Source organism: Lottia gigantea (genome assembly GCF_000327385.1).
Source record: "Lottia gigantea unplaced genomic scaffold LOTGIsca_5, whole genome shotgun sequence".
In the NCBI taxonomy this organism is placed as follows: Eukaryota; Metazoa; Mollusca; class Gastropoda; family Lottiidae; genus Lottia; species Lottia gigantea.
Genome location: NW_008709715.1, coordinates 2,971,342 through 2,996,583, shown reverse-complemented (window position 1 = coordinate 2,996,583; position 25,242 = coordinate 2,971,342). Strand labels below are relative to the sequence as shown.

The window sequence follows — 25,242 nt, the reverse complement described above, 5'->3', positions numbered from 1 at the left end:
GATGGAGCATTAAACTATTAAAGAGATCTACTATATCTAGAATATCTATTTCCAATAATCAGAATAAAAGGGTATTTTGAAGGATGTTCAAGAGTAAAATAATGGTAAAATGGCACAGACTGGGGTTATTTTTAGTAAAGAGTATTAATTGGTATAAACCACAGCTATACCTACAGGCTAGTATCATACAAACATCTTCTCATTACCACGTAGTTAGTATTCAAAACATTTAAGTAATCTGACTAGTTTAATACACACATCTGAAGAGTTCCCGCACTTCCATCTTAAACTCTACTTAATTCTATTAACAAGCTCAATAAAAGGCTAGAAGGAAGACTAAATGGCAATCTGGTAATGAGACAGGCAGATTAGATTTAAATAATGTTGAGATGGAAAGGTTCTGATAAAACTGAATTTCACACAGCAGATATTATGACTTTTAACTAGGGCTGAGCAATATTGGTTCAAGTGGACATCCCAATATTAAGCATAGGTGTGGTTTTTAATGGTTTTTGAAACAAATTTTGTGATTTTTTTCTATCTAAAACATTTGAATGTTAAATAAATAAAAATTTCTATGGAAAAATTTGACAATATCATGATAACTACAACGATACTACAATATTTTTCAATCAGGCAATAACTAATCATATTAATTCCTATTCCGATGTATCAATCAACACTACTTGTCATATGACCTATTATCATTTTATTTCTCAAATTAAATGCCAATACTGTCAAGGCAAATATTGGAAAATAAGCTGTGTTTATTGTCCACCAAATTCAAATATCAATCAAGTTTCATGGTCGGATATAAACTAGTCTCTACGGTGTCGACAAGATTTTCAAATGATATTTTGAGTTAGAAATAGTATTATTTAATGGTTAAGAAAGCTAATATGTTATATGATTTTGAAAAGTTATAACTTACAGTACAAATTCAACATGAAGAAATTTTATTTAGACCTTCACATTATGACAACATGTTGGACCAACTCAGTTGCATTCACCTATCAGTATTTCTTACAGAAATGAATTGAGTTTATGTCCTACTTTTCTGCACCTAATTTGACTAATGAAGATGGGCAAAGTCATGCAGTGTAGAATGAGGGAAATTTGCTTTTACATTTGTCTGCTCTCTTTCAATTTCCATCTGTGGAAGAATCTTTGATATGCACAGCCTACAGAACAAAGGGCCTTTGTTTATTGTCCCATCCAAACTTTTTCCATGTTTTTTCCACATTATTGACAGGATTGAAAAATATTTCTTAATGAAAACAAGATATGTTTTTAATTGGAAGTAATTGAATATACCTGTCAACTTCATCTGTTGTTTCATTTTTTATGTCTTTAGTAATTTTCTCAGCCTTGTCTTCTTTCTTGATTTTTTCTGGACTTTTGGGCTCCTTTTTAGGACTTTTCTTCTTACTCTCTGGAGTAATCTGCTCTTTCTTGACTTCCTTCTTTACTTTAGGAGCTGAAATGATATCATTAAAGACTTAAAATGAAAGTGAGATGAAATAAAGCACATCATAACCGTGAAATATCAATTCATAGTCAAAACTTAAGATATAAGTGGTATGAATAAGATGTTGGTTGGCTGTCTGGTGAATAAGTCATCTTTCGGTACAGTGACAACCATTAACCTTGAGTTATATTGATTGAGTTTGATTTATGTTAAGAAAATAAAGATATATAGAACATAACTATTACTTACAAAAGAAATCATGAACAGGTTTATTTTTACTTTCACTGGATTTTGAAGATTTTGTCTTCTTACTGTCAGGAGTTTTCTTAGTTTTTTGTGATTTTTTAGGCTTCTCATCTGTATACAAAAAATGCCACCATAATAGATTTAGCAATTCAATAATTGTGTTAAGAGTGAAAGCTTAATGCTATCATATTCTACATATTGACTATACAAAAGTAATGACAATGGCAACATCCTGCAGAGTGCAATAATTAATAGTCTTTTTAGATTTCAGATCTTTAACATGCAGAGACTTAAACACTCTTTTTTATCCATCTCTGACAAGCAACCTCTGCCTCTGCCAAGATTAAACATGTGGTTAGCAAAGAAGCATACAACTTAATGGAACATCTTAAATTGGGCTGTGATTATATTGTTAAAGGGTTATATATATTAGTAGTTCTAGATGAACATCTAAAGTGAAATTCAGAAAAAATTTAGTCTATAATAATGAATAACAATCATTTACCTATTTCTTCTTCATCTTTTATTTTCTTTACTTCTTCATCCTCTTTAATATCTTCCTAAAAACATAGAAATAGTATTACAATAATTGTGTAGAATATAGGTAGTAATTATTCAATGTATTATAAATCATCTATATATATTGAAATTGGTGTTATTTATTTGTTTCCTTATCAACTGAATCCAAAATCCAAAATATGTTAACTGTGTCTTCCACATACCTTCATTTCTACATCATCACAGGGTAATGGCTTGATACCTAAATCATCTTTGTCTTCTAAGCATTCTGATTGGACTGGTGTTTCTGATTTTCTACGTTTAGCTGGACTTTGTATATCAGATGCCTTGGGACTTGAATCAGCCAAACTTTTTCTCTTTACAGCACTACCCATTCCCATACTCTTACGGGCTTAAATTAAACAACTTTACATTATCAATCTTTTGATAAAAATATCTTCAAAAAGCAGTAATAAAAGAACACCAGTTTTTACAAAGGAATTTACAATTGGGGGACGTCTATTCATTAAAGGGTAAAATATATAGTTTTCAAACCTTCACATTCTCCAAATTATGTTCCCTTATACCAAGACAATAAATCTATTGCAATTGTTGTTAAATTAATATTCTAGCAAAAAAATATCAATCTATAGACTTCACCTGTTTTTCTTATTGGAAATCCACCTGGTGACTTTAATGGTGAAGCTTCTTCTTCCTACAGATAGTAGATAACATAACAATTTAATATATTTGACAATATCTCATTTCAAGCTACACAATGTGTTTCATTTGCTCTTTGAAATCCTCATTGGACATCCGATTTGTGGATGATGGACTTTTTAAAAAGTGGAACACTCATCATTCTAGGGGATTGATATGGGTGAATTGACATTGATGAATGTGCTTTAATAGTGTTAAGAAGTACCAAAATGCATGAAAAATATACCTCAAACTAGAAATTACACTGTCTATATATTTCTATATATGGCATAGTCTCACTAAATTTGGAGAAAAAATTTTAACTTCCAAATGTTAATAATTATGGATACACATGGATTTGAAGGCTCAAATTTCGCTGATGAGCTGTGAACACTATTACTGATTATGTAAGCTAACAAAAATCCTGTGTCTGAAACTAAGGTATGATTAGTCGAACGGATAGTGAAGGTGCTCCTTTAAGGTATAGAGAAGAGATAATGAACTCACTGAATAAGTGCAAGAAATATTAACCCCATGGCATGAATCACTACAGATAAAAAACTGAATGAAAAATTCCTTATCACGAGAATACAGCCAATTCATCATTTGTCTTTACAATGCAATAAATATATAATACCTTAATAGTGTTGACTTCAGATTTATCTTTTGCTTTGGGTGTACTTTTAACTGCATCATCTTTCTTGTCTTTCACTGAGTCATTTGGTTTCATTTCTTTTTCTGTTTTAATTTCTTCAGATTTGGTATTTTCATCAAGATTGACTTCATTTTCTTCCTCTTCATCACTTTCAATGACTCGTGATTTCTTTTTACTTCGAACTTTAATTGGTGAATCAATGTCATTTTTGACTGGACTATCAGTTTTCTTTGGTGAATTATTTTTCACTCTTAATGGGGTCTTCTCCGGACTACAAAGAAATTACATCATAACAGGTACATTTTCCTTTTTATTTGTTTTTCCCAAAAGTTTTTTTTTTCAAATGTCCTGTTCAATAAACTTTCAATATATGGGATCTAAAATACTTTGTAAATCAGGTCAATTTCAACACTATTTATTTGTTGGCTAAATTTTAACATACCAGTACACAAAAACAAACTATGTAAAAAAAATATTACTTACGAATCTTTTTTAGATGCAGGAGCTGCACCCTTGGTAAAAAAGGACCTGCAAAACAAAATAGAGAACAAAACATTTAAAGAAGTATAAATAAATGTGTAGTATAAACAGCAATTTTTTTTTATTTTGTATACTTTCTTATTCTAACAATCAATTAAATAACCTTTTTTCATATTTTTTAAGATAGTTGCAATCGCAAAATAATGAATAACAGAGACCTTTGACAGTTAAACTGGAGAGCAAGGTTAGAATAAGGAAAGGTCTTGTTAACAGGGCCATATGTTCTATGTATATTATCCCACCAAAAACATCTTGAAGGGAAAATCCTGACAATTGTTAAACATCTCCTGAAGTTATATAATGAAATAACCATAGCTTATTTGTGTTTCTGTAGATAGTCAGAGGGAAAACTTCAGGTATTAATGGGAAGTAATTATCATTATCTCCCTTGGACCACAAACTAATGCAATGTAAATTCATCTGCAACCGTTTCATCATTTATTTTAGTTATGATCATTTATCTATGATAGCAAATTTTGAAATTAATGTTGGATTTCCTCAAATCTCTTGTCTTTATCTTATCATTGTGCATTTCATAAAGTAACATAAAATGCATATTTTGATACAAAAATACAATATTTTTTATATCTAATGATATCTAGGAGGGAAACAAACACATAACCTTACATTTCGAAGGATATAAAGACATTTTTGTGACATGCATTTGAAATTCAAATATTCTACTTTAGAAGTTGTATACTAGGTATGTGAGAAATGACAAAAATCAAGAGTGTAGATTTAGGCTGTACACCAAAGTTTTTCCTAATAGTGTAGACTTGAACCCATAATTTTCAATTGCATGTCGACTGGGTATCTTTTTAACATTGTGCAATTCATTTAGACATGTGTATACAGTAGACTCAATTATCCTGCACAGCTGCAACAGAAGATATCTTGATGTCAGAAACTCTATCAACAAGAATTTCAACTTTAAAATACACCAAATTTCAAAGTGGTGTAAACCTATATTCTTATGTTGTTTCTATGACTCTTACGTTTTACTTTATTTTATCAGTCACTATTTTTTTTTTAAATCACTGTTCTTTGAAGGAATTGTCATTAGTTATAATGAATGGATATTAAAGATAAATACTAAGAGAAGTTAAATATACCACTGTTCATCGAATCAAAAATACGGGTTTTGACATGGTCTTATTAACCTGTATTACATTCGCAAACAAAGCGTCATAACGAGTGATTTGTTTTGATTGGCTGAAATTTGCTACCAATACAGTAGGACCAATTTTGATTGGACAATATTTAGCTATGAATACATCATTTTTTTCTCACATGTTACCACAGCCCTGAGGAAGTATGACGAATGGGGGTGTGGTTTGGACCCGATGACCACTGGGTATCAATAGAAGTGGTATCAATACATCGTGTTTTTCTTGACTAAGTAAGACATAAAAAAATAAATTTGCGTTTTTAAATTTTGACACAATTTGGTGTGGAATTCTTACATGCACGAATATCGGTTACACCACTGTATTGAAGGCTTATATCAACACTAAAAAATGCCGCACCTGTCCATTTAAGCATTTCTTTAATTAGCCTACAGGAACCAAAGAAATTGGGATGATGCATTGACAATGCCGAATAAACATAAAATGCTAACAAACCTCTTAAAAGTCATAATAGGAATAGGCTATTTACTTCATGACTTAATCTAACCCCCTTTTTTGACCTTTGTTTTATTCGCAAAAACATTGTCAATTTTAGTTAAAGTTTTACCACATAATAAAACTTACGTAATAGCCTTCTGCATCTTGTGCGTTTTTATGTATAAGATCTTTAACAGTATCAGTTAGGGAAAACAGAGCAATAGAATTCCCGCGATTTCCAAGATTATCGTTTCTTTCACTAAAGACTTGGTAAGGGGAATTAACTCCTGATTAAATCATTTTGATAATTATTGTTTCTGAAGGTTATAACGTGTCGCCTTTTAGGAGTATATATGTTGGCAAGTATTCTTTGTTTCAATTCTTATATTTAAATCATATAATGTGTAGAATAAATGTGCCTGATCACACAAAAACATAAAAACTACTCAAATATTATAAGCATGTCGGTTTTGTTTACAAATAAATATGACGTCATCTGTCAGGTGCCCTGCCGTCACATCCGGCTATCGCCATTTTAAGGATAGAGTGAAAAGTGCATACAAATAATTATTCAACGATTTAATTTGATATGATTTGAAAACATGTGACTATAATCATCCGTTGAGAGAAGAGAATCGAAAGTAAGTAATCTGTCCATTCTGTTGTGAATACTATTTATATTTCTTTCCTCAAGGAAGCGACATATGTTTGGATTGGAATAACCTGCCTTCTGACATTCCTGCAAGCAGATTGAGATAGCCAGAGTTGAATCTGTCAGTTAGTCAGTGTCACAACAAAACATAGTAGTTGTTGCATTTTTCTTTTTAATCATCCAAAGTTTGCTTTTATTTATTCTAAATGTGAAATGGCAGTACAATTTTTCCTGTCCTCCTATAAAATAGGCCTATCCTTTTTTTAAATTATTGAAAATGAATAACCTATTTAAAAATATCAGAAAGTGAAATATCAATTATAAATCTCTTGAATTTCATCTCTATGATTATAAAAACTAAAAATCTTAAACATAAAGATAAGTGACAAAATATGTAAATTTGTGCAGAAATTCAGTTTTGCCTTTATAAGCTATAATAATATTGTGAAATTGAAGTTTTCATAATGGTTCAGAGTTTCTAATGTGTGGTACTTATAAAATATCACTAGATAGTCGAATTTTTTTATGATAACATATAAGGTATTGTAACGTATGACAACAAAAATTATAATAATTGGTCCCAGTTTCTGGTAGGATTAATTAATTCTTTTGATTTATGTGAAATGATCAAGGAAATTCAAGTACATGGAGATTGGTGATGGAGAGCAGAATCAAATCTTTAAATCTTTATCTTTTTATCTTTATTTTTTTTTTTCTTTATGAACATATCTATGATATTACTAAAAAATTAGCTTAAATTTTGTTTGTATATCAATAACTGTATATTGTATGTCACACCTTATTTGATTACTCTATTGACTCTCTCTTGATCATTTACCTATCAGTTAGTCATCTGATGATTGTTAAATATGATAATCACGACCTCAAAAGTGACTTATTAAGTCAAAAGGTAAAGCCATATCAAAAGTAGTACGGATTAAAAATTTATTGCAGTTTAGTAGTATTATCTAATAATGCTAATGGCAATGAAGGTGTAAAAAAAAAGACACTTAAAGGTATCTTGAAAGAGACTTAGATGCTAGGTTTTCATATCTGAAGTCACAGACTTTGATGAAGGTAAAAAGGAAATATAAAGAAAGAAAATATTTAGTGAATGCTTTAGATTAATTTTGTTTCTTGGTATATTTACCACTGTTGTTAAAAAGGAGAAAAATTAAAGATTATTTTTTACTTTTTTACAAGACTCTTTTCCTTACTTAGCTATTTCACTCTAAAGTGTTTACTATCTACCATAAGTGATATTGTAATTGTTATGTATATAAGTTAGTTTAGGTTGATATAATGATAAGAATGATAAAGATGTAAGAATAGATGTAATTGGTGTGTAATTAGTACTTATTATTATAATCACTTGTCTCTATTAGGTTATATAATATAGTTCAGACTGATAATATATAGGTATATTACATACTTACCGAACAATATGAAACATTGATTTAAGGTTATTTGTATAAATCAGGAAAATTTGCTTGGTTGCTTTAGTATATAAATTTTTATAGGGTTTTTGCAAAGAAGATATGTTTTACAGAAAGGACAGCTCTAAGATGACACTTCATGAATGTCTTTGTGAGTTTGGAGAGAGCGCATGCCAGATCCATAAAAATAGGAATAGTGACCAAATCTCTCTCACCTTTCAACAATGCATGGGTTTTTTTTTTTTGTTCATTTAAATCTTGTGAAATGAATTATGGTTTTTCCATATAACCATTGTACCGGTACCTTAAGTTTTAAAAAAATTTTCCCCATAGGCTGTACCTTTACTAAATATTTAAAAATAAAATTTGTAAATTGAGGAACACTGTCTCTTTAAAGTCACATTTTATTATAAAAAAAACTCTCTTTATTTTATTCAAAGTATAATTTTTGATATATCTTTATTGATTTCAATAAGTAATTAAAAAACTTCTGGTACTTTATAGTGTAATTTTGTCTGATGCCTCAAGAAGTTTTATCATTTAATCAATTTTTATCACAAAATTATCAGTGCCTTATTAGAAAAATATGTATTAACATTTTCTTTTGTAGATGTCTGGTAATGATACCAGTGCTGGGGTACTGTCACCTAATGGAAGTACTACCATAACTACAACTGTGCACTCATCTTCATTAATTACATCATTACCTATATCTACACTATCTTCACAAGATCCTAATATCTCCAATATATCATTACCACAAGTACCATTAATATTCTTACAAACTAAAGCAGCTCAAGGTATAGCTGGAACTTTTGCTGTAGCTGCTATCTTAATTACAGTTCATCAGGTATGTACATAATACTATTTACAAAGGGTTCTGTAATTGTCCCAATTAGGACAATAACTTGGTGTTTAGATTGGATATGAAGTTTAAATTCTTGATGCATGTGTATCATGTCAATTGAGAAACATTCAAAGTTACATTGAATTGTAGAATGTCTGTGTGAGATTTTCCAAGTTTCCAAACAGCTTACGAGTACGAACCTTTTTTTTCTTTATTGAGTTCTAGTTATGATGGTCATTTTGTTTTAATGTTTTCTTGGAGATATTGAATGCTGAAAGCCCAATAAATGTCCATTGTTATTTGTAAGTTAAATTCTATGGACATCAAAATCAGCTTCTAAATTGACCTTTTCAGAAGTAATGAAATCCATTTGTATTTGTCAGAATAGTATTGAATAAAGTGTGAGTATATTAATATTGAATGAAAGGTAAAGAAATGCTATTAAGATTAGTGATAAAAGTTGTCTGTGATTCAAGTTTTTTGTTGCTCCCATGAGGGTAAAACACTTCTTTTTTTTTCACTTTTTTTTCATTTCCCATTCTGGTAGTGTATTGATTCACACAAAGCCATGCCTGTTTTAAAAGCAAAATTTTATGATGGTAACATTTGAATAACTAATTGATGTGATTGTAAAGTCCTTGACAGCTATTGACTGGTTTTATCAAGTAATGTTCCTGGTTTATAAATTTCCTTTCAGTTTCCAGAATGATTCAAATTCCACAACACACATTTGATAGATCATAATATTGATGGTGTTATGATTGTCTTAACTATCTTTATGACTTTCAGTTCATTTCATTTACAATTGAATGAAAATATAATGCTGTTGACAGACTTGTGTTGCCAGTCTGTTATGAACCTGAGCTCATATAGATATTATTATGTCATCTATAATATCCACAGTGTTGAGAATGTGTATGAAGTGTGGCGCGTACACGAGCCATCAGCTTAGGTAGAATTCATTTGTGCACTTCTCCTTTAGGTGATAGCTTTCGTGTGCAGGTAAATTTATTTAAGATTTTGGTCATTTATGGCGAATGAACAAGTGCGCATCACTCAAGCTATATGCTAAGAGATAAAATGTTTTCAGATTCAGACCCAAAGTTTATTTCAAAAATTGAGCTCAATCATCACATAAATGATTAAATAACTATAGAGGTGGCAAACTATATTATTAAAATTTATGTGATGGATTGTTTTGTCAAATGAAGTTATATGGGACATTGTCCTTAAGATGAAAGCTATAACTTCATGATTTGAATTTTTGTCAGAAATGTCTTCTACATATGAACAATAGAGGATGTAGAAATTGAAGTGTTGATGTCATTAGCAAGTTAAGCTAGGACAGAATATATTGTCAGATAGATTGATAATACAGTCACGTTTACATTCTAAATACCATCTACTACTACCATATATAGCACCGACCAGTATTGTGTGCTGTTATTTCATTATTTCTATCAGAAGAGAATCTATTGTCAGAAATACTTAACAATGACATAGCTTACAATCTATAATTAACATTAGATGACCAGCAGTAATAACACAGGTTCAGAATAGTGTCTCTACTGACCAAAGTAAACATAAGAGGCTTTAAATGTAAATAATCAATATGTATGTCTGTTCCACCTCTTAAAAAAGTGGACTGCTCCTGTTTATAATTTGAATAAGACTTGGATGTCCAAAAATGCCTTTGCTCTACTAAAGTATGAGTTCCATCTGCATTAGATTGCTGGATTATTCCTTGTTTACAACACTTCCATAAGATTAAAGCTATCCATTTGGAGAGAACATCTCTTTTTCTGTCATTGACAACAACAATTTCAAGAGTGAATTCCATCATCAACCATGGTTGGGAATGTTGGTTCATATTGATAAAAGAATCTTATTTCATGACATAACATGTGAAAACCAGTGAATTTTTTTTTGAACTATTAAAAAATTGATTTTAAAAGCTTCTTATAGTATGTAGTGCATAAAACATAGCAACATCATAAATATTTTGAATATATATATTTTACCAGTTCAATACATATGTCTACAGAACCAGTGATTGCTCTACAGATCCATCAATCACAGACATCATTATGACCCAAAAGACGCTAAAAAATGAAAGACCTGCCTTTGTAATTATGTATAGACTATAGAAGTATATAGTGCAGGGCAGAATGATACAATTGATTGACTGGTTTAATTTGGAAGCAACAACTGATTACATTGTATTTTTACAGTTTCAAAACAGGAAATTCTAGAGAATTTAAAAGTAATATTTGATCAATATAAATATAAGGAATGAATGTGGGTTCACTAAATAAATGATGCTTATATACAAGATGTACATGATCCATATTGCCGGGTCATCTATCTTGTCACATGATAATCAGAGTTTTTTCACTATAACAAGATTCACATTCGTTCCTAAATGAACTGCTTTATTACAATGACTACCATAAAATGTCGTGTGTGGATAATAATTTACTGTTTCAATGACCATGTTACTTGTCACCTGACAATTTGCAATCCATTTTCAATGACAGTAAAAAAAAAACTTAATGTCAAATGATACTGGAAAAGAGTTGAATGGTATTAAATCTTATGTTTGATAATTTCTTATAACCTCATTCAATGGCTTTTTTTCTGCTTTAAGACATCTTTTCTGAAAACCCAATAGAACTCATGTACGGTTGTTGTCAATGACATAATGATGTTCTCTCTTAATGGCCAACTTGAATCTGATCAAAGTGTGCAATAAGTCTTATTTTTTATTGTAAACAAGGAAATGAACATTAATATTAACATTGCATGATAGTAGCCTTTTGAATAATTTTTGCTTGATGTAAAAAAAAAAAACATCATTTAATCTTATGTTATTGATGTGTTGTATAAGAAGGTTGTTTAAGATATATGAGATGTGATTATAGTGGAGCAGTAAGAATGTGATGAGAATGAACTCCAGAATAGATTCTAAAACTACAGAGTGGAGTTGACAATTAAGGAAGCAGTTCTTAGCAATGACTTGAAGATTCACCATTCTGTCAATACAATATTTCTATATACAGCTGGTTGATTATAGATTATTGTTTTATTGTCCTTTACAAGCACATTGATTTATACACACTGACAATCACTTTGCATTGTCATTACTGAACAAGGCAACTCTTTATAGATCCAGGTCAGTTGAGAAAAAGTTGTTTCTTTTCATGACCTGAGCCTTCCAAATCTTACCTATTGCCAATAATACCCTGCCATGATACGAGTAGCTAGTCTTTGCATAGTTAATTATAGTCTCATACCCAGAGCCTCAAGATAATACAAGTCGTCTTTTTAACTTTCAAACACAGATAATTTTAGACACACAATTATTTGAAGGTTCAAATTTCGACGGTCAGCTGTGAACATTTAGCTTAGCTAAAACACAATCCTGTTTCTGAAACTAAGTTGCTATAGGTCAAATGGATGGCGAACCTGTCCCATAGAAGCAGTATCAAATTAGAGTCTGACATTCTGATGGCAGGGCTAGTTCTTATTAAAGGGTAAGCCTGGTGTCAGCTTTCAACCCCTACCACCTCTTCTTTGGAACTTGATGTTATACTGTTGGATATATATCTAGTTAAGTGTTGATAATGCTATAGAATTGTGTTAGAAATAATAAATACAGAAAACACATCAAGTTTAATCACCTTGGAAACTCATCAGAAATATGTCATAAAGAGGGTTTAGAATATTGACAAAGTAAAATGGATGATAGACATGAGATGAAGTTTGTAATTTGAGTATCAAGTTATTAGCAGAATGTGCTGTACTTCTATATATGGGCTGAAGTAATATTTTGTTAATGTGTAAATCTATATTAAGGAGAATTCGATAGTCTTGTCTGTTAATTTTATCAGGAGACATTATAATGGATTAACCATTTACAGTGATTTACAGTGTTTCTCTGCCAAGACTGTCTTAGAAATTTAAAGGTTACCAGAATTCTTATTGTATACTTAAGTCTTAGGTTGACTTATCATGTCTTAAAGCAATTTCTTTCAATATATTTCATTTATGTAAATTCCATACCAATTGCATATCAACAAGGTACCACAATTTCTTGACTTTTATAGTATGATGTGCAGTTTAACTTTCCAAGTACTTACGGGATTTTAGGTTGTACTATGTTTTCTTAATAGGTCCAAATGCAATATTTTTAGCAGTTGAAAGAAATAAATTTGTCAACTCTTTCCAAAACAAGGAAATGCTCAAGTGATTCAAGCACAGTTCAGTATGACCCATGGACTTTCTCTTGGTACATATGAGATTGGTTGGTTCGTTTCCAAAGTTTTTTGGACCATGACACATAAGTAAAAACGACAAAAAGGTTCAAAAATGAGTAACAGAGTAATCCTTCGCAAAGTCTGTGAGGCTTTGTTTCCAGCATATCTTCAATTTTGAAAGAATATATTCTTTTAATTTCATAGGCTGTTGAAAATCTGTTCCTTTCACTGAACTTCATATAAAAGCTTGGTCATCAAATTACTTTCATAGTCTTATAGTGGGGAAACATTAATATCTTATACATATATATTGATTTATATTAATGTATCAATAACAATAGATCTATACACAAGTTATTATTGTATGATTATAGATCTCAATATTGTATCAATTTATATAGAACACAGATTTTTGTAATGTTATATCTAATTCTCAGGAGATATACAGCTATCTAGTCTGATTTTCAAATCCAATATGTTGAGTGGTAATGACAAGTTTTGTATTACTATTTTTTTGTTCAAGTTGTAAGAAAAAAGTTAGTTCCTACAAGTTTATTTGAAAGATCTAATTTCAGATTTAAGATCTTTTTTAAATTACTTGTCATTTAAAACAAATCTTTTAAAGACAGTGAATTGCTTACGACAGTATAAGTTGGTTAGGTTTAGTATATTGTATTGTTACATGTGTATTTTAAGATAAACAATTTCAAATTTGTACCATTGTATACTCTAACCTGACTAATCACATTACATAACCAGGACTATTTCTGGTGATACACCTGTTTTATAGGTGCCTTATTCTTTGTTCTTAATCAAGTTCTTCTCTGAAATTTGCTGAAACTTATCCTTACTTATTGTGTTGATTAGGTTGCACTAACAATTGCAGTATGATCTAGTTGCACATCCAGGCTTCGTTGCTCTAAATCAAATCAGCAAATTTAGATTGGACCAGACACCTTAATATTTTGTAAATTAAACAACATACACATTTGATAATAAACTAACTTTTGCCATTATGAAGTTCTATACCAACTTGCTTGTAATCTGTACAGTAAATCAAGACAGATGACATTACTGTAGTGTGTGAAGAAAATTAATTTTCCACTTCATTTCAGCGATTTGATGGAACTAGCATTTATCTTTTAGCATTGACTTGACATACATCAAATTTATTGATCAGTTTCTATTGCTAAAACTTTGATTTGTAAAGAAGAAAAAATGTTCAACATGTTTCTAATTGTTTGTCAGAGGTGGAGTTAAAATTGTCAGTTTATCTTTATAGATAGTCAAATATTTTAAACTGTCAAAACCCCAAAATATGAGGGTGTATTGAAATAAACTACACAATTTTTACATAGAGATATTCTCTAGAATATTGTCATAACCAGTTTTAGACCTTCAATTGGTTAATACTATCTAGTTGATATCAAAATATATGTAAATGATCCAAAAGATGGCCTCAAACTATGCATATCTGTATGTGTCATGTGAATATGCAATATGACTGGAAGTTTTTTAAAAGCTGGTTTACCTCAATCTTGGCTTTCTATCAGCTTTTCTTCCCATAAAGTGTCATGAAATATTGAGATGATTATATTTTCCCTTCATCTCATCTTAGACACTAAATGTAATAATGGTTTTATTACCAAGAATATGATTTTAATAGTGTTAACATATGAATATGTTTGAGATTTTGTTGTTCAACATATAGGGATTAAATATTCTGTGTCACTATGACCAGAGAGTTGGTATAAAACTTAGTTAAACAGTAATGTTGATGATTTATTAAGTTATTTTATCCAGTGTCAAGTCAAGAGAGAAGATATTGATGGTGTGATTTACAGATAAGTGACATTCACAGTTCACAGTATGAAATAAAGATGTGATTTAATGATACATCATCTGTCTATTTATAACAAGTATTATTTACGTCTATTCATAAACTTATAAATTCATGAGAAAAGTATCATTTAGAATGTCCTTTGATTAAACATCATTTAACACTGATAATTTATGGTGCAGTTTTACATGCTGACAATCTCTTCCGTTAAGAATCATCCTGTATTCTTTTTTGGAATCTATTTGGTCTAAAAATAAAGCTGAGAGGTTGACTGACTCATATATCAGTGATGTTTATCATCATTGAAATTTATTATCTATTATAGAATGAAAATGTCTGTACAAGTCAGTTTTGACCCCTTTACTGAGGGCTATACTACCAATATTTCATTGTCACAAAGTCACAAAATTCGCCTAGATATCACGATTGTACATACATAAAGAATAATAAACAGCTTGACGATTTGAGGTTAAAAGAAACATAAGTTATACATAGTTTTCCTTGGAAAGAAATTAGTAGACTTAATAATGACTCTATGGACATAATACAAATAAGCCTAAGAAGTCCTTGAGGTCAGGTTTCCTTAATGCCATAGGAGTAGGATTTAACCTTTACTTAATTCAATTACTTTCTTGATTAGTTTCATCATGTCTTCCAACTTCCATCTTGTTATATTATTAATTCGTGTCTGTTAGTCTTCACTTCTTATGGAACCAGGAAAAATTGTCATTAACTGTGATGGTATTTGAAATTCCTGTCATTTTTCTCAGTCACTTTCATTGGCTTCATTTAACTCCTGTAGTGTGAAGAGTCAGTTTGATTTAAAGACAGTCATTACAATATTCAGAAATTCCATGGTTTGTAGAAATCACACGGAAAAAAATTAGCACACATATATATTATTATCCAAGTCAAAATCCATAAGACCACTAAATCAATTTAATGAAAATTTTAACTCTTTGATTTCTCCAACTATGTATTATATTCTATTTTAATATTTTTATTTCATTGGTGTATATTGAGCACTATTTGAACAGTGAAAATATTTTCTTATTGTATTTTTTAGAGATGTAAATGGTCTTTTTTAACTCTGATGAATGTGTCAAATGTTGACTTGATAGTTTATTGTGAACACAATAACTCACTTTGGATAATATTTAGTCTGCTATGGTATTGATGAGTGCTAGAATGAGGAGTTATTACTTTTATTCAAAAGAGACTGCATAGATCTTAGATTTCAGCTAGGTGTAGAACAGTAGGGAGTCAAACTCCATTCATTTCATTTCATTTAAATATCACCTGACCCTGTATATTTTTGTGTTAATGAAACAAAATGAATCTTTTTCGGCTGTGTCAGCATTATTTTGTAAATTAGATGGAACATGAAATCCTGCGATACTGTACTTATCATTATGTATTCTTGTATAATTTCAGATATATCTTCACCTACGTTATTATACATGTCCTAATGAACAAAGATGGATAGTTCGTGTATTATTTATAGTACCAATATATTCCTTCGATTCCTTTCTAAGTCTCATGTTTTTTAACAATGATAATTTTTATGTGTATTTTGACAGTGTTAGAGACTGTTATGAGGGTAAGTAGGTTTTCAGATTTTTATGCCATTTAAAATATTACAATATATTGTAATTGTATGTATGGCATTCATAATGACTTCTATCTAACGGACTTGGTGACAGTCCCCTACCAAATTTATGCTTTTGTATACAAGTAATAAGATATATATTATGATATACCTATTTAAATTTAGAGTGGTTTATTATAATCTATCTGTATGTAAGTAGTTATATATCTTATACAGAGTTAAATAAAAACATTATAATGCAGTCTGAAGTTATAATTAATGATTGCAATAAAACACATATTAAATACATTACTATATCATGTATATAGAAAATCATTAACAAAATCTAGTAATCGAAATTGTAAATTGAGTCATATACAAAACTGTAATAGAAGACATGAATGCAACACATGTCTCTATCCTGTGTATAGAATATAAATTGTGTATATATCCTGATGTAAACAATATCATGTTTTATACTATTGATTGCCATATTTAGTTGACAGGTGGTATTTCTATATTAATTAACTGTCATCTACTTCCTCTTTTATTCATTCATATTTAATCTTGTTTAACTCTATTATTCATAAAGAAATTTCTTCTACCGTATATTTCCAAATATAATGCGCAAGCGTGTATAATGCACATCCCTTCCTTACCCCATGAAAATCTGGAAAAATCCATTTACCCATATATAATGCGTACCCCTTGTTGACGAAAAATATTTTGAGTATTTAAGCTAAAATTTTATTCAATTCATACAAAAATTTCTTCTGATTTTACAGAAATTTCTTCCAATTTATAAGCAACTTGTGTCCATTTTATCCAAATTTATTCAATGTATATACAACTTTCACATTCTGCTTATTCATTCATCAACTTTGCTCAAGTCTAATTCAACTTATATCTAATTCCTAGATAACTTTTTATCTGAATCAGGATTATTCATTAAAATCACTACGGTTGTAATTTTCATAAATATCATTAATTATTTAATCTCTTATCCAAATCATGAAGCTGCCTTAGAAAGGACTATTTTACTCAAGGGAAATGTTTCAGTGATTCCATTGAAAATATATTCAAGTTGTGTTTTTCAGAATTTCAATTTCTTCATGATATCATTTCAGCCTTTGTCATCTACAGTTTTCTTAGTTTATGTTATGAATATCTTGGAGGAGAAGGTTCCATTATGGCTGAAATCCGAGGCAAACCAATCAAGTAAGTCATCTTAAGGGATTCTCTTGTTTTCTCATTATTTATCATGGATAGACACTACAGAAGAAAGCAATTTAATTACAAACTGAGTCCTGTTACATGTTACTTATTGATCTTTTATACATCAAAAACACATCAACTCATTTCAAATCACTAGACAAATTTTTAATACATATTACAATTTGTCATTCTGTAGGAAGTTTCTAATCATTAAATGACATGAAAAATCTATGTTGTAATTTTAAAGGGTGGAATACACTTTTTGTTGACTGTCAGAAGTGTTGATTCTAGTATTAGAAATTGTTCATACTTGATGGAACTTGATCCTCTGACACATATATGTCTTGCAGAAGACAATCCATCTCGCCACTGATTATTCCACTCTCACTTACAGATATGTTGTCTAGCTATGCTAGTTGACACGTAAACATCCAAAGGTTCTTCTGTAAAACTTTCTCTAGCACTCTGCAACATATCATATTGTATGACAGCTCGTACAACAAAGAAATCTACCACTTATTACCTACCGAGACAGATTCAAATTTGTCTATTTGATGTGACTTAAAGCTTAACCATATGATACATTATACAATGGTAATGGAATAAACAGAATTTCAATGAATAAATAGGATTAGAAAGTTAATGAACACAAGAAGAAAGACTGCCTACTGAGAATTGCATGTTAGAATTTATCAATACTTTGACAACAAGGAAGTAAAAGATTACATTTGACATTTATCAGAAATAATTTAACAACATGGGAATAAATTCACTCTGAATATTTGTCCGAACTTTTCGATTGTCTTAATGACTGATATTGTTGAGATTTTTGTAGGACTATCCTCTCAGATATCGAGCGTATGTATTTTATGGAATAAAAATCAACGTTTGGTTGACATATGTCTTGTTCTTTTGAGCTGACCTATAATCTTCTTATGTGGTTTCTGATGGTTCCAATAGAAAGGCTGTTGGGTCCATAAAGAATTTTAACTTGTACCAAAACAGAATGCTAGATGAATCGGGACTTAAAACAGAGAGAATTTCCAATTATAATTATTGAGAGTTTGTATTCTTTTCCAGCTATTACTGACATTCAACAAATCTGTTTTAGTGAAGTTGACTTTGTTCTGACACAACGTAAAAGATTTGTAAATTCAAACTAGAAATATTACCAATATTTAGTATAAACTTGTATTTTGTGTTGTAGATCAAGTTGGTTTTGGTGTACATGCTGTCTATCTGGTGGACAATATACCATTGGTTTCTTAAGATTTTGTAAACAGGTAAATTGTCTTCTTGTTATATATTGTTGAGTTTATGTCAGACTACCAGAACTTTTGTCTCAAGAGTGAGAATAGTGTCTTGTCTTTTTACCACTTCTCAATTCTTTTTAAGTCCCAGGGTGGGTAAAAAGAATTATTTTTCTGTGGCACTGACATTGGACAGAAACTGTACCATTGTTATGTTGATTAATGATGATTGGTTATATTTTAGGCAACTCTACAATTCTGTATCATTAAACCAGTCATGGCTATACTGACTCTTATCTTACAAGCTTTTGGTTATTATAAAGATGGCAACTTCTCGTAAGTAACTTATTCTCCTGTTTCCTAATTAACTGCAAAGTTTTGAAAACTGAAATAAAATAAAGTTTCACATCAAACTCCTCTGCTCTAGTTTTAGCTGACTCTTTTCAGAGATATATGATATACACAACTAAAGCACATGGTGTCACAGTCAAACAGTTTCAATGTCTGACAGTATGCAGGTATCAAACCCTGGACAATATTAGTGAACAAGCCTCTGACTTGCTGAGCCACACCCTTCTCCCCACTTTGAATTTGTTAGACCTTGTTACCAAATAAAGTTTTAAATTGTTAGCCTTTTGATCCATATATGAAAAAAAAAAACAGGAAAACCAATATAAAGCCACTTTTGTCAATAAACTGTGTGATTGTAAAATGAAAATTGTGAAATTGATATTTCAGACCTGCTGGAGCTTACTTATATATTACAGTGATCTATAACTTCTCTATCAGTTTGGCTCTCTATGGATTACTGTTATTCTACTTTGCTACCAAGGACTTACTGAGTGCTTATGAACCAGTTCTCAAATTCTGTATCATTAAATCAACCATCTTCTTGTCATTCTGGCAAGGTATGTGACATCTTTTATTTAAATATGTACAATTTGAGCATCTTAAGCTTGTTGATGAGCTGGAGTACTGAGGGTCATATATGATCACCTGGTATTCTCATTTATATATCTTGTAAGACTTTATGGATTCATCTTACAATTCTAGTTTACGTAGTATTGTCAAATCTTTTGCTATCTTGGCCTCTCAAGGTTTGTAATAATAAATTTCTTATCTATTCTTGAGATAATAGTCGGAAATTACAACTAGTAATATTTTGACTTGATTCACCAAAACGTGATCACACTAGTTTAAACAGACACGTTCTATCATTATCCTCTTTCATTATTTAAATTGATGTTTTGTATTATAGGTGTTGTTTTGGCCATATTAGAAAAAACTGAAGTAATCAGTCCTATATATCATGAAGGTAATCAACTAGTAGTAGGTGTAGGTACTGTATCTGCTGGCTGGCAAAACTTCTTCATTTGTATCGAGATGTTTGTGGCTGCTATTGCTCTTAGATTTGCTTTCCCTCACAGTGTCTACAGTTCTGGACCAACAAGTACTCATGGCCGTACTGTATCTCTACAGAGCATCTCTAGTAGTTTGAAGGAAACTATGAATCCTAGAGATATCATGCAGGATGCTATCCACAACTTTCATCCTCAATATCAACAATATACCCAATACCAGCATGGTTCAAAACCAACCCGAGATGAAGAGCGCATAGATAGTATGTGGCCTAATGAACCATATCAATATCAAGGTCAAACTACACCAAACGGCAACACAACACAGCCGAATAATCAAGGTCATGGTCAAGCTCAGCCTCGTACTCCAGGACAACCAGGTCCACCAGGTACAACACCAAATAAACATCGTTTTAATGAAAAGACAACTCTTCTCAGTTCTGATGATGAATTCCAATGAATGATCAAGTAAGAACAGTAACTCTTAATTTTTCTTCAGGGAACAGTCAAACATCAAACTCTGTATCAATCAAATTACTTCTTAATTCTGTCTGGTATTATTAATTTGACTGAATTTTTGGCAAAAGTTGGTGAGTTTGAACATCATTCCAACAAAATGATCTGATATTGAAGTATGTCTGCAGTTTGTTATACACATGGTTAATAGCAAAAAATCAGTTAATGGCTGAAATGTTCTGGTCAGAATTAATAAGAATTTGATATACTGGTATAAATTGCTGTAAATTGAATGAAAACTGGTAACTTAATAATAATATAAAAATAACTTCTTGATGTCTGTCTCACAGTTATTGTTATAAAGGCTTGTTTATAGGCGACACTTGAAATATTGCAAATAAGATTCTTTATTTTTATGGTTGTAAACAAAATATATATACATATTATAAATATACTGTAAGTTATTTGATGTTATTCTAGTACACATTTTGTCTTCAGAAACCATGTGTTAAGATAACATGGTCATGACGTGATACAGCAGGCTACTTAACCTAAATGGTCTGCCTTTGAATGATGTCCTAAAACAAGGGTTTGACATACTACACAACACACATGTGAACAATAGTGCTGGCAGGATATATCATTTAATAGAATTATTGCTATGGTTGTGTATCAAAACTTGTTGATTTGAGGTATAACAGACAACTATATATACAGATATATCTAAACTTTATCCAGAAACCAAAGTTGAAATTTGTTTGTAAATGATCATATGATGGCAGTAAGCTCTTGAAAATTGAGTGACAATCAACTACTAGTAATATTATTTATCTAAAAAATTAACTATCATTTAATATCATAGAAACTTTAAAGATAAAGTGTCACATTTTGTCTATCATAATAATACAATATATAAAGTTTCAAATCATGGCCTTGTGGTAATACCCGGCACAGGCAAACAACTACTAATAGTGGTATAATTGATGTTGGTTTCTAAAGATAAAATGTGTATCTTGTATGTTATAATATGTTCTAGATATAGTAATAATTATATAGATATAGTTCTAATGTGTTGTCTTTGTGCGATAATATCTCCACTAGCAAACCACATTCACACATTATATAAGAAAGTAAACACCAGTGGGTAGTTGGTTTGTGGGTAATTTATCTTGTAGTGCTGTGGGTTAAACTCTCTTTCACCATTCCCTATCAAACAAAAATTGCACCCTTGATTATTGTTGAAAATAAATAACATTTATTAACTTACTTGCTACCAAATATATGATGTTCTCTTAAGTTAAGAATTAAAATGTTAACATTCTTGTTTCTCTTTGCTCAGTTTCTATTTGTATTATTTTCTATAATTTCATCAACCATCACTTGCTTTTTTTCTACCAGCTTTTGTTTCAACTCATCCGCATAATTGTGATATTTTATATATTATACAATATTTTTTAAGTTATATAAGCTTGCTGATGAAACAATTTAAGTCATATTCAGTAAGAAATAAAATCATTTTAGAGTTGACATCTATGAATGATAAAATATTCAACCATCGTGTACAATTACAACCTGAATATTTGGAAATAATCTACTTCAAAAAATTCATGAAATTTATAAAATGAATCCATATCAATTCTTCTTTTTGTGTTTCATTTTTGTCTTAAAGAAATGAATTTGGTTTGATAAGATATAGGTAAAAAGATCAAAATATAATCTGCAATATTAAGGTTTTTTTCATCCCATAGTAGTTTGTAGTTATTGTTCCATTATATAAATAGACCAAAAAAATATGAACAAATTCCTTGTATGTTATCTTGTTTAGTGCTACATATCGAGGTTAGTCTACTTAAAATAGCTCAACCAAATTATTTTAAATCACAAATTATTAGGACATACACAGCCAAAGAAATATTTGATGGTCTATGATAGAATTTGGGAAACACATTTGAAGTTACAATGCATAAATTCAAAGGATAAATAAGAAAAAGTTTTGCAATATATTGAAATTGTTACACAGTTTAAAATAATATAAAAAAAATAAAGTTGTATTAGAATTTAGTCCAAGCAAATGATAAACTCAATATCATAATCTGAAAAAAATAAATAATTTGGTTGAAGCTAGAATATTGTGGTATTGTTAAAATATAAATTTCTATATTCTATGTATATTGTAAATATTGTTTGTGAATAGTACATATTTTAATTCATATACTTGTTTGTAAATAAGAATTCCCTTGCTTACTTGCTACCAATTTCATAGCCTGTGGAGTATAAGAAAAATCTGAACTTTGCTCCGTGGGTAAAAGATTTATGAAAGTCTTACATCTATTTACAATATACATCACTGAACTGGTTATTTTCTTCAATCTACACAATTACTTGTAGTAATTCCCAGCGGAACATAATTTATTTTTTAGCTTATTTATGCTTTTACATTTATATTCAAATTCATTTATAATGTCATTTTAGGACATTCACCTTAGGTTTGATTATTAAACATATTTCTTATTTGCTTTAAAACTGTTCCTTATTTTAGGCTAAATTAATTCCAATCAAGAATATTTAATATTAATTAATCTTTTTTGACTTAATGTAAGTGAGTGTTTCAGTTGATTTTTCATTACCAAATGTTATGACACTTAAGCTGTTCACAGTAGTCAGCTAAAAGCTGCCTCTCCATTGTTTTGATCTGACAACCCTTTTTTTTGATAAAGATATTTAAATTCACTTATATAGAACTATCATCAAAAGGCAATGTGCTAGAATCTCGTATTTAATGTTTTTATGTTTCAATATTATCTAGATGTTTTGTCTTTATTTGACTTGGTGTAACCCAATTGATCATGGAGCCTTATGAATCAAATTATTGTATCCCCAACATTTCAATCAAAATGGCTTGAATTTCATCAGAAATTTGTACAACTTGGCAGCAAATCTAATTCCATTGATAGCTATGTTCTGATTTGTTTTTCTGGACCAAGTGTTTTTACTTCTTTGATCTCAAATAACCTTTAATTCTGAAACTTTCCAAAACTTAGCAAATTCTGATTTGCATGATTGTATTGTATTTAATGCTAATTTTGGCTGTTTCTACTGCACTGTATATGTCATGTTTATTATAAGTTGTGAATATGTACTGAATAAAGTTGTTCATGTTTCCCAATTTCTGGTGTTTTGATACATTTTCCTCTCAACAAGAAACATATCATTTTCAGGATTTCATCAAATTCAGATTGGGGCTAAAGTGGCTTATCAAGTAAGATGTAGGTTTACTAATCAACATTTGTTAGATTTGAAGTCACCAGTATATTCATCTGTATGACCAAAGCTTATATTCTGTGTATGCTAGATGTGGGGTCACCAGCTCATCATCTTGTGTTCGTCCACATAAGATAATTAAAATCAGAATTTTTTAATTTCTATTTTTTTAAGAAGTGAAGGAAAATTCTAAAAATATTACAAATTATACTATACACAAATATATATATGAAAAGAGTTAAATTAAAAAAAAAAGCAGATTTACATATAGTTCATATAGAAAATTAGATACAGAATAGCCTAAATTCCTTAACAGCTTTAGGTCTACATAATCCCTGGTGGCAAGCATTCTGTTGTATCATTGCAAAACCAAAGTTATCCAAATACAATGCAAATTAAGCAATACTAATGAACTAAATGCATGCCAATGTTTATAAATACTGTTCTATGGAATTTAGAAAAAAACATTCATAATGACTCTCTTAAAGATAAAATGAAAAGATTTTTGAGGGAGTGTTAGGTTTTGTTTTGTTTTAACATTGTACATGAAAATAGATTAAGTTGTGATCACAGGAACCAATCACTGATAGCGAATACTGGAAACATAATATTTATATAAACATTCATTGTACAATTATCATTTAATTATACTAAATAAAAAAATTGATCAGTATTATCTATCTTGACACATAGTCATGGAAATATCACACAATAATAATATCAGTAAAAAACCAATACCATTGATAACACATTGTCAAGTTGGGGTATGGTCCTCCAGCAATCATCTAAAAAAATGGTGAACTGTCAATATTGACTGGGAAACTTCAAGTGTCTAATTTGGCAAGCCTTTTTAGAAAAAAATTGAGCACTATATACAAAAATATATAGTTTTTTAGCCAAAATTGTTTCTGAATAAAACAATAATGTTTAAAATATCTAAAGCATAAGGATAGGCAGAACCAAGGAGCACTGGGGAGGTACCATATTTTTTACTTCAAGCAGCAAGCAAGCATTTTCAAAAATAAATGAGTGAAGCAAGGTAGAATTGTAAAGCTGTGGGTAAAATTATCATGTCTAGGACTGGTATATGGTGAACCCAACAGCCCCGACAAGAAAAATGTACTTTAAACATCTATACCTGGGTTTCATACAATTCAATAAAATTATGATCAGTATTTTCTGTTTGGCCAACATTTACCTAAAATATTATCAACACACAATACAAGGTTCATAGATAGCTCAATTAAGTCCTATAAATCGATGTTAAATTATTGTTTGGCAAATGGGATTGTTTTGCAGCTATGTTGAAAAGCATTTAGTCAACCAGTTCAATTTCACCTATCTTTTAGCACTATTAAGATTAAGTATTTGAC

At 30.0% G+C, this 25,242-nt stretch overlaps 2 protein-coding genes across 2 annotated transcripts; one reads left to right on the top strand and one right to left on the bottom strand.

The window, feature by feature from the left end:
* Nucleotides 1–1,072: 1,072 nt before the first annotated feature.
* Nucleotides 1,073–6,196, bottom strand: LOTGIDRAFT_229061 (hypothetical protein; the record flags this gene model as incomplete). Its single annotated transcript, XM_009061938.1, has 10 exons — nt 5,858–6,196; nt 4,265–4,393; nt 4,050–4,094; nt 3,549–3,837; nt 2,873–2,927; nt 2,437–2,624; nt 2,220–2,274; nt 1,718–1,825; nt 1,315–1,477; nt 1,073–1,181 (listed from the first exon to the last, which is right to left on the bottom strand). The coding sequence occupies exons 1-10, from the start codon at nt 5,872–5,874 to the stop codon at nt 1,073–1,075; spliced, it is 1,158 nt and encodes a 385-aa protein (XP_009060186.1). The 5' UTR covers nt 5,875–6,196.
* A 2,377-nt stretch (nt 6,197–8,573) lies between these two features.
* On the top strand, nt 8,574–20,390 carry LOTGIDRAFT_72213 (hypothetical protein; the record flags this gene model as incomplete). Its single annotated transcript, XM_009061692.1, has 7 exons — nt 8,574–8,648; nt 16,176–16,341; nt 17,457–17,547; nt 18,752–18,827; nt 19,039–19,130; nt 19,533–19,702; nt 20,053–20,390. Coding segments are annotated over 7 exons (1,008 nt in total), but the record flags the coding sequence as incomplete, so codon positions are not given.
* Nucleotides 20,391–25,242: the final 4,852 nt, after the last annotated feature.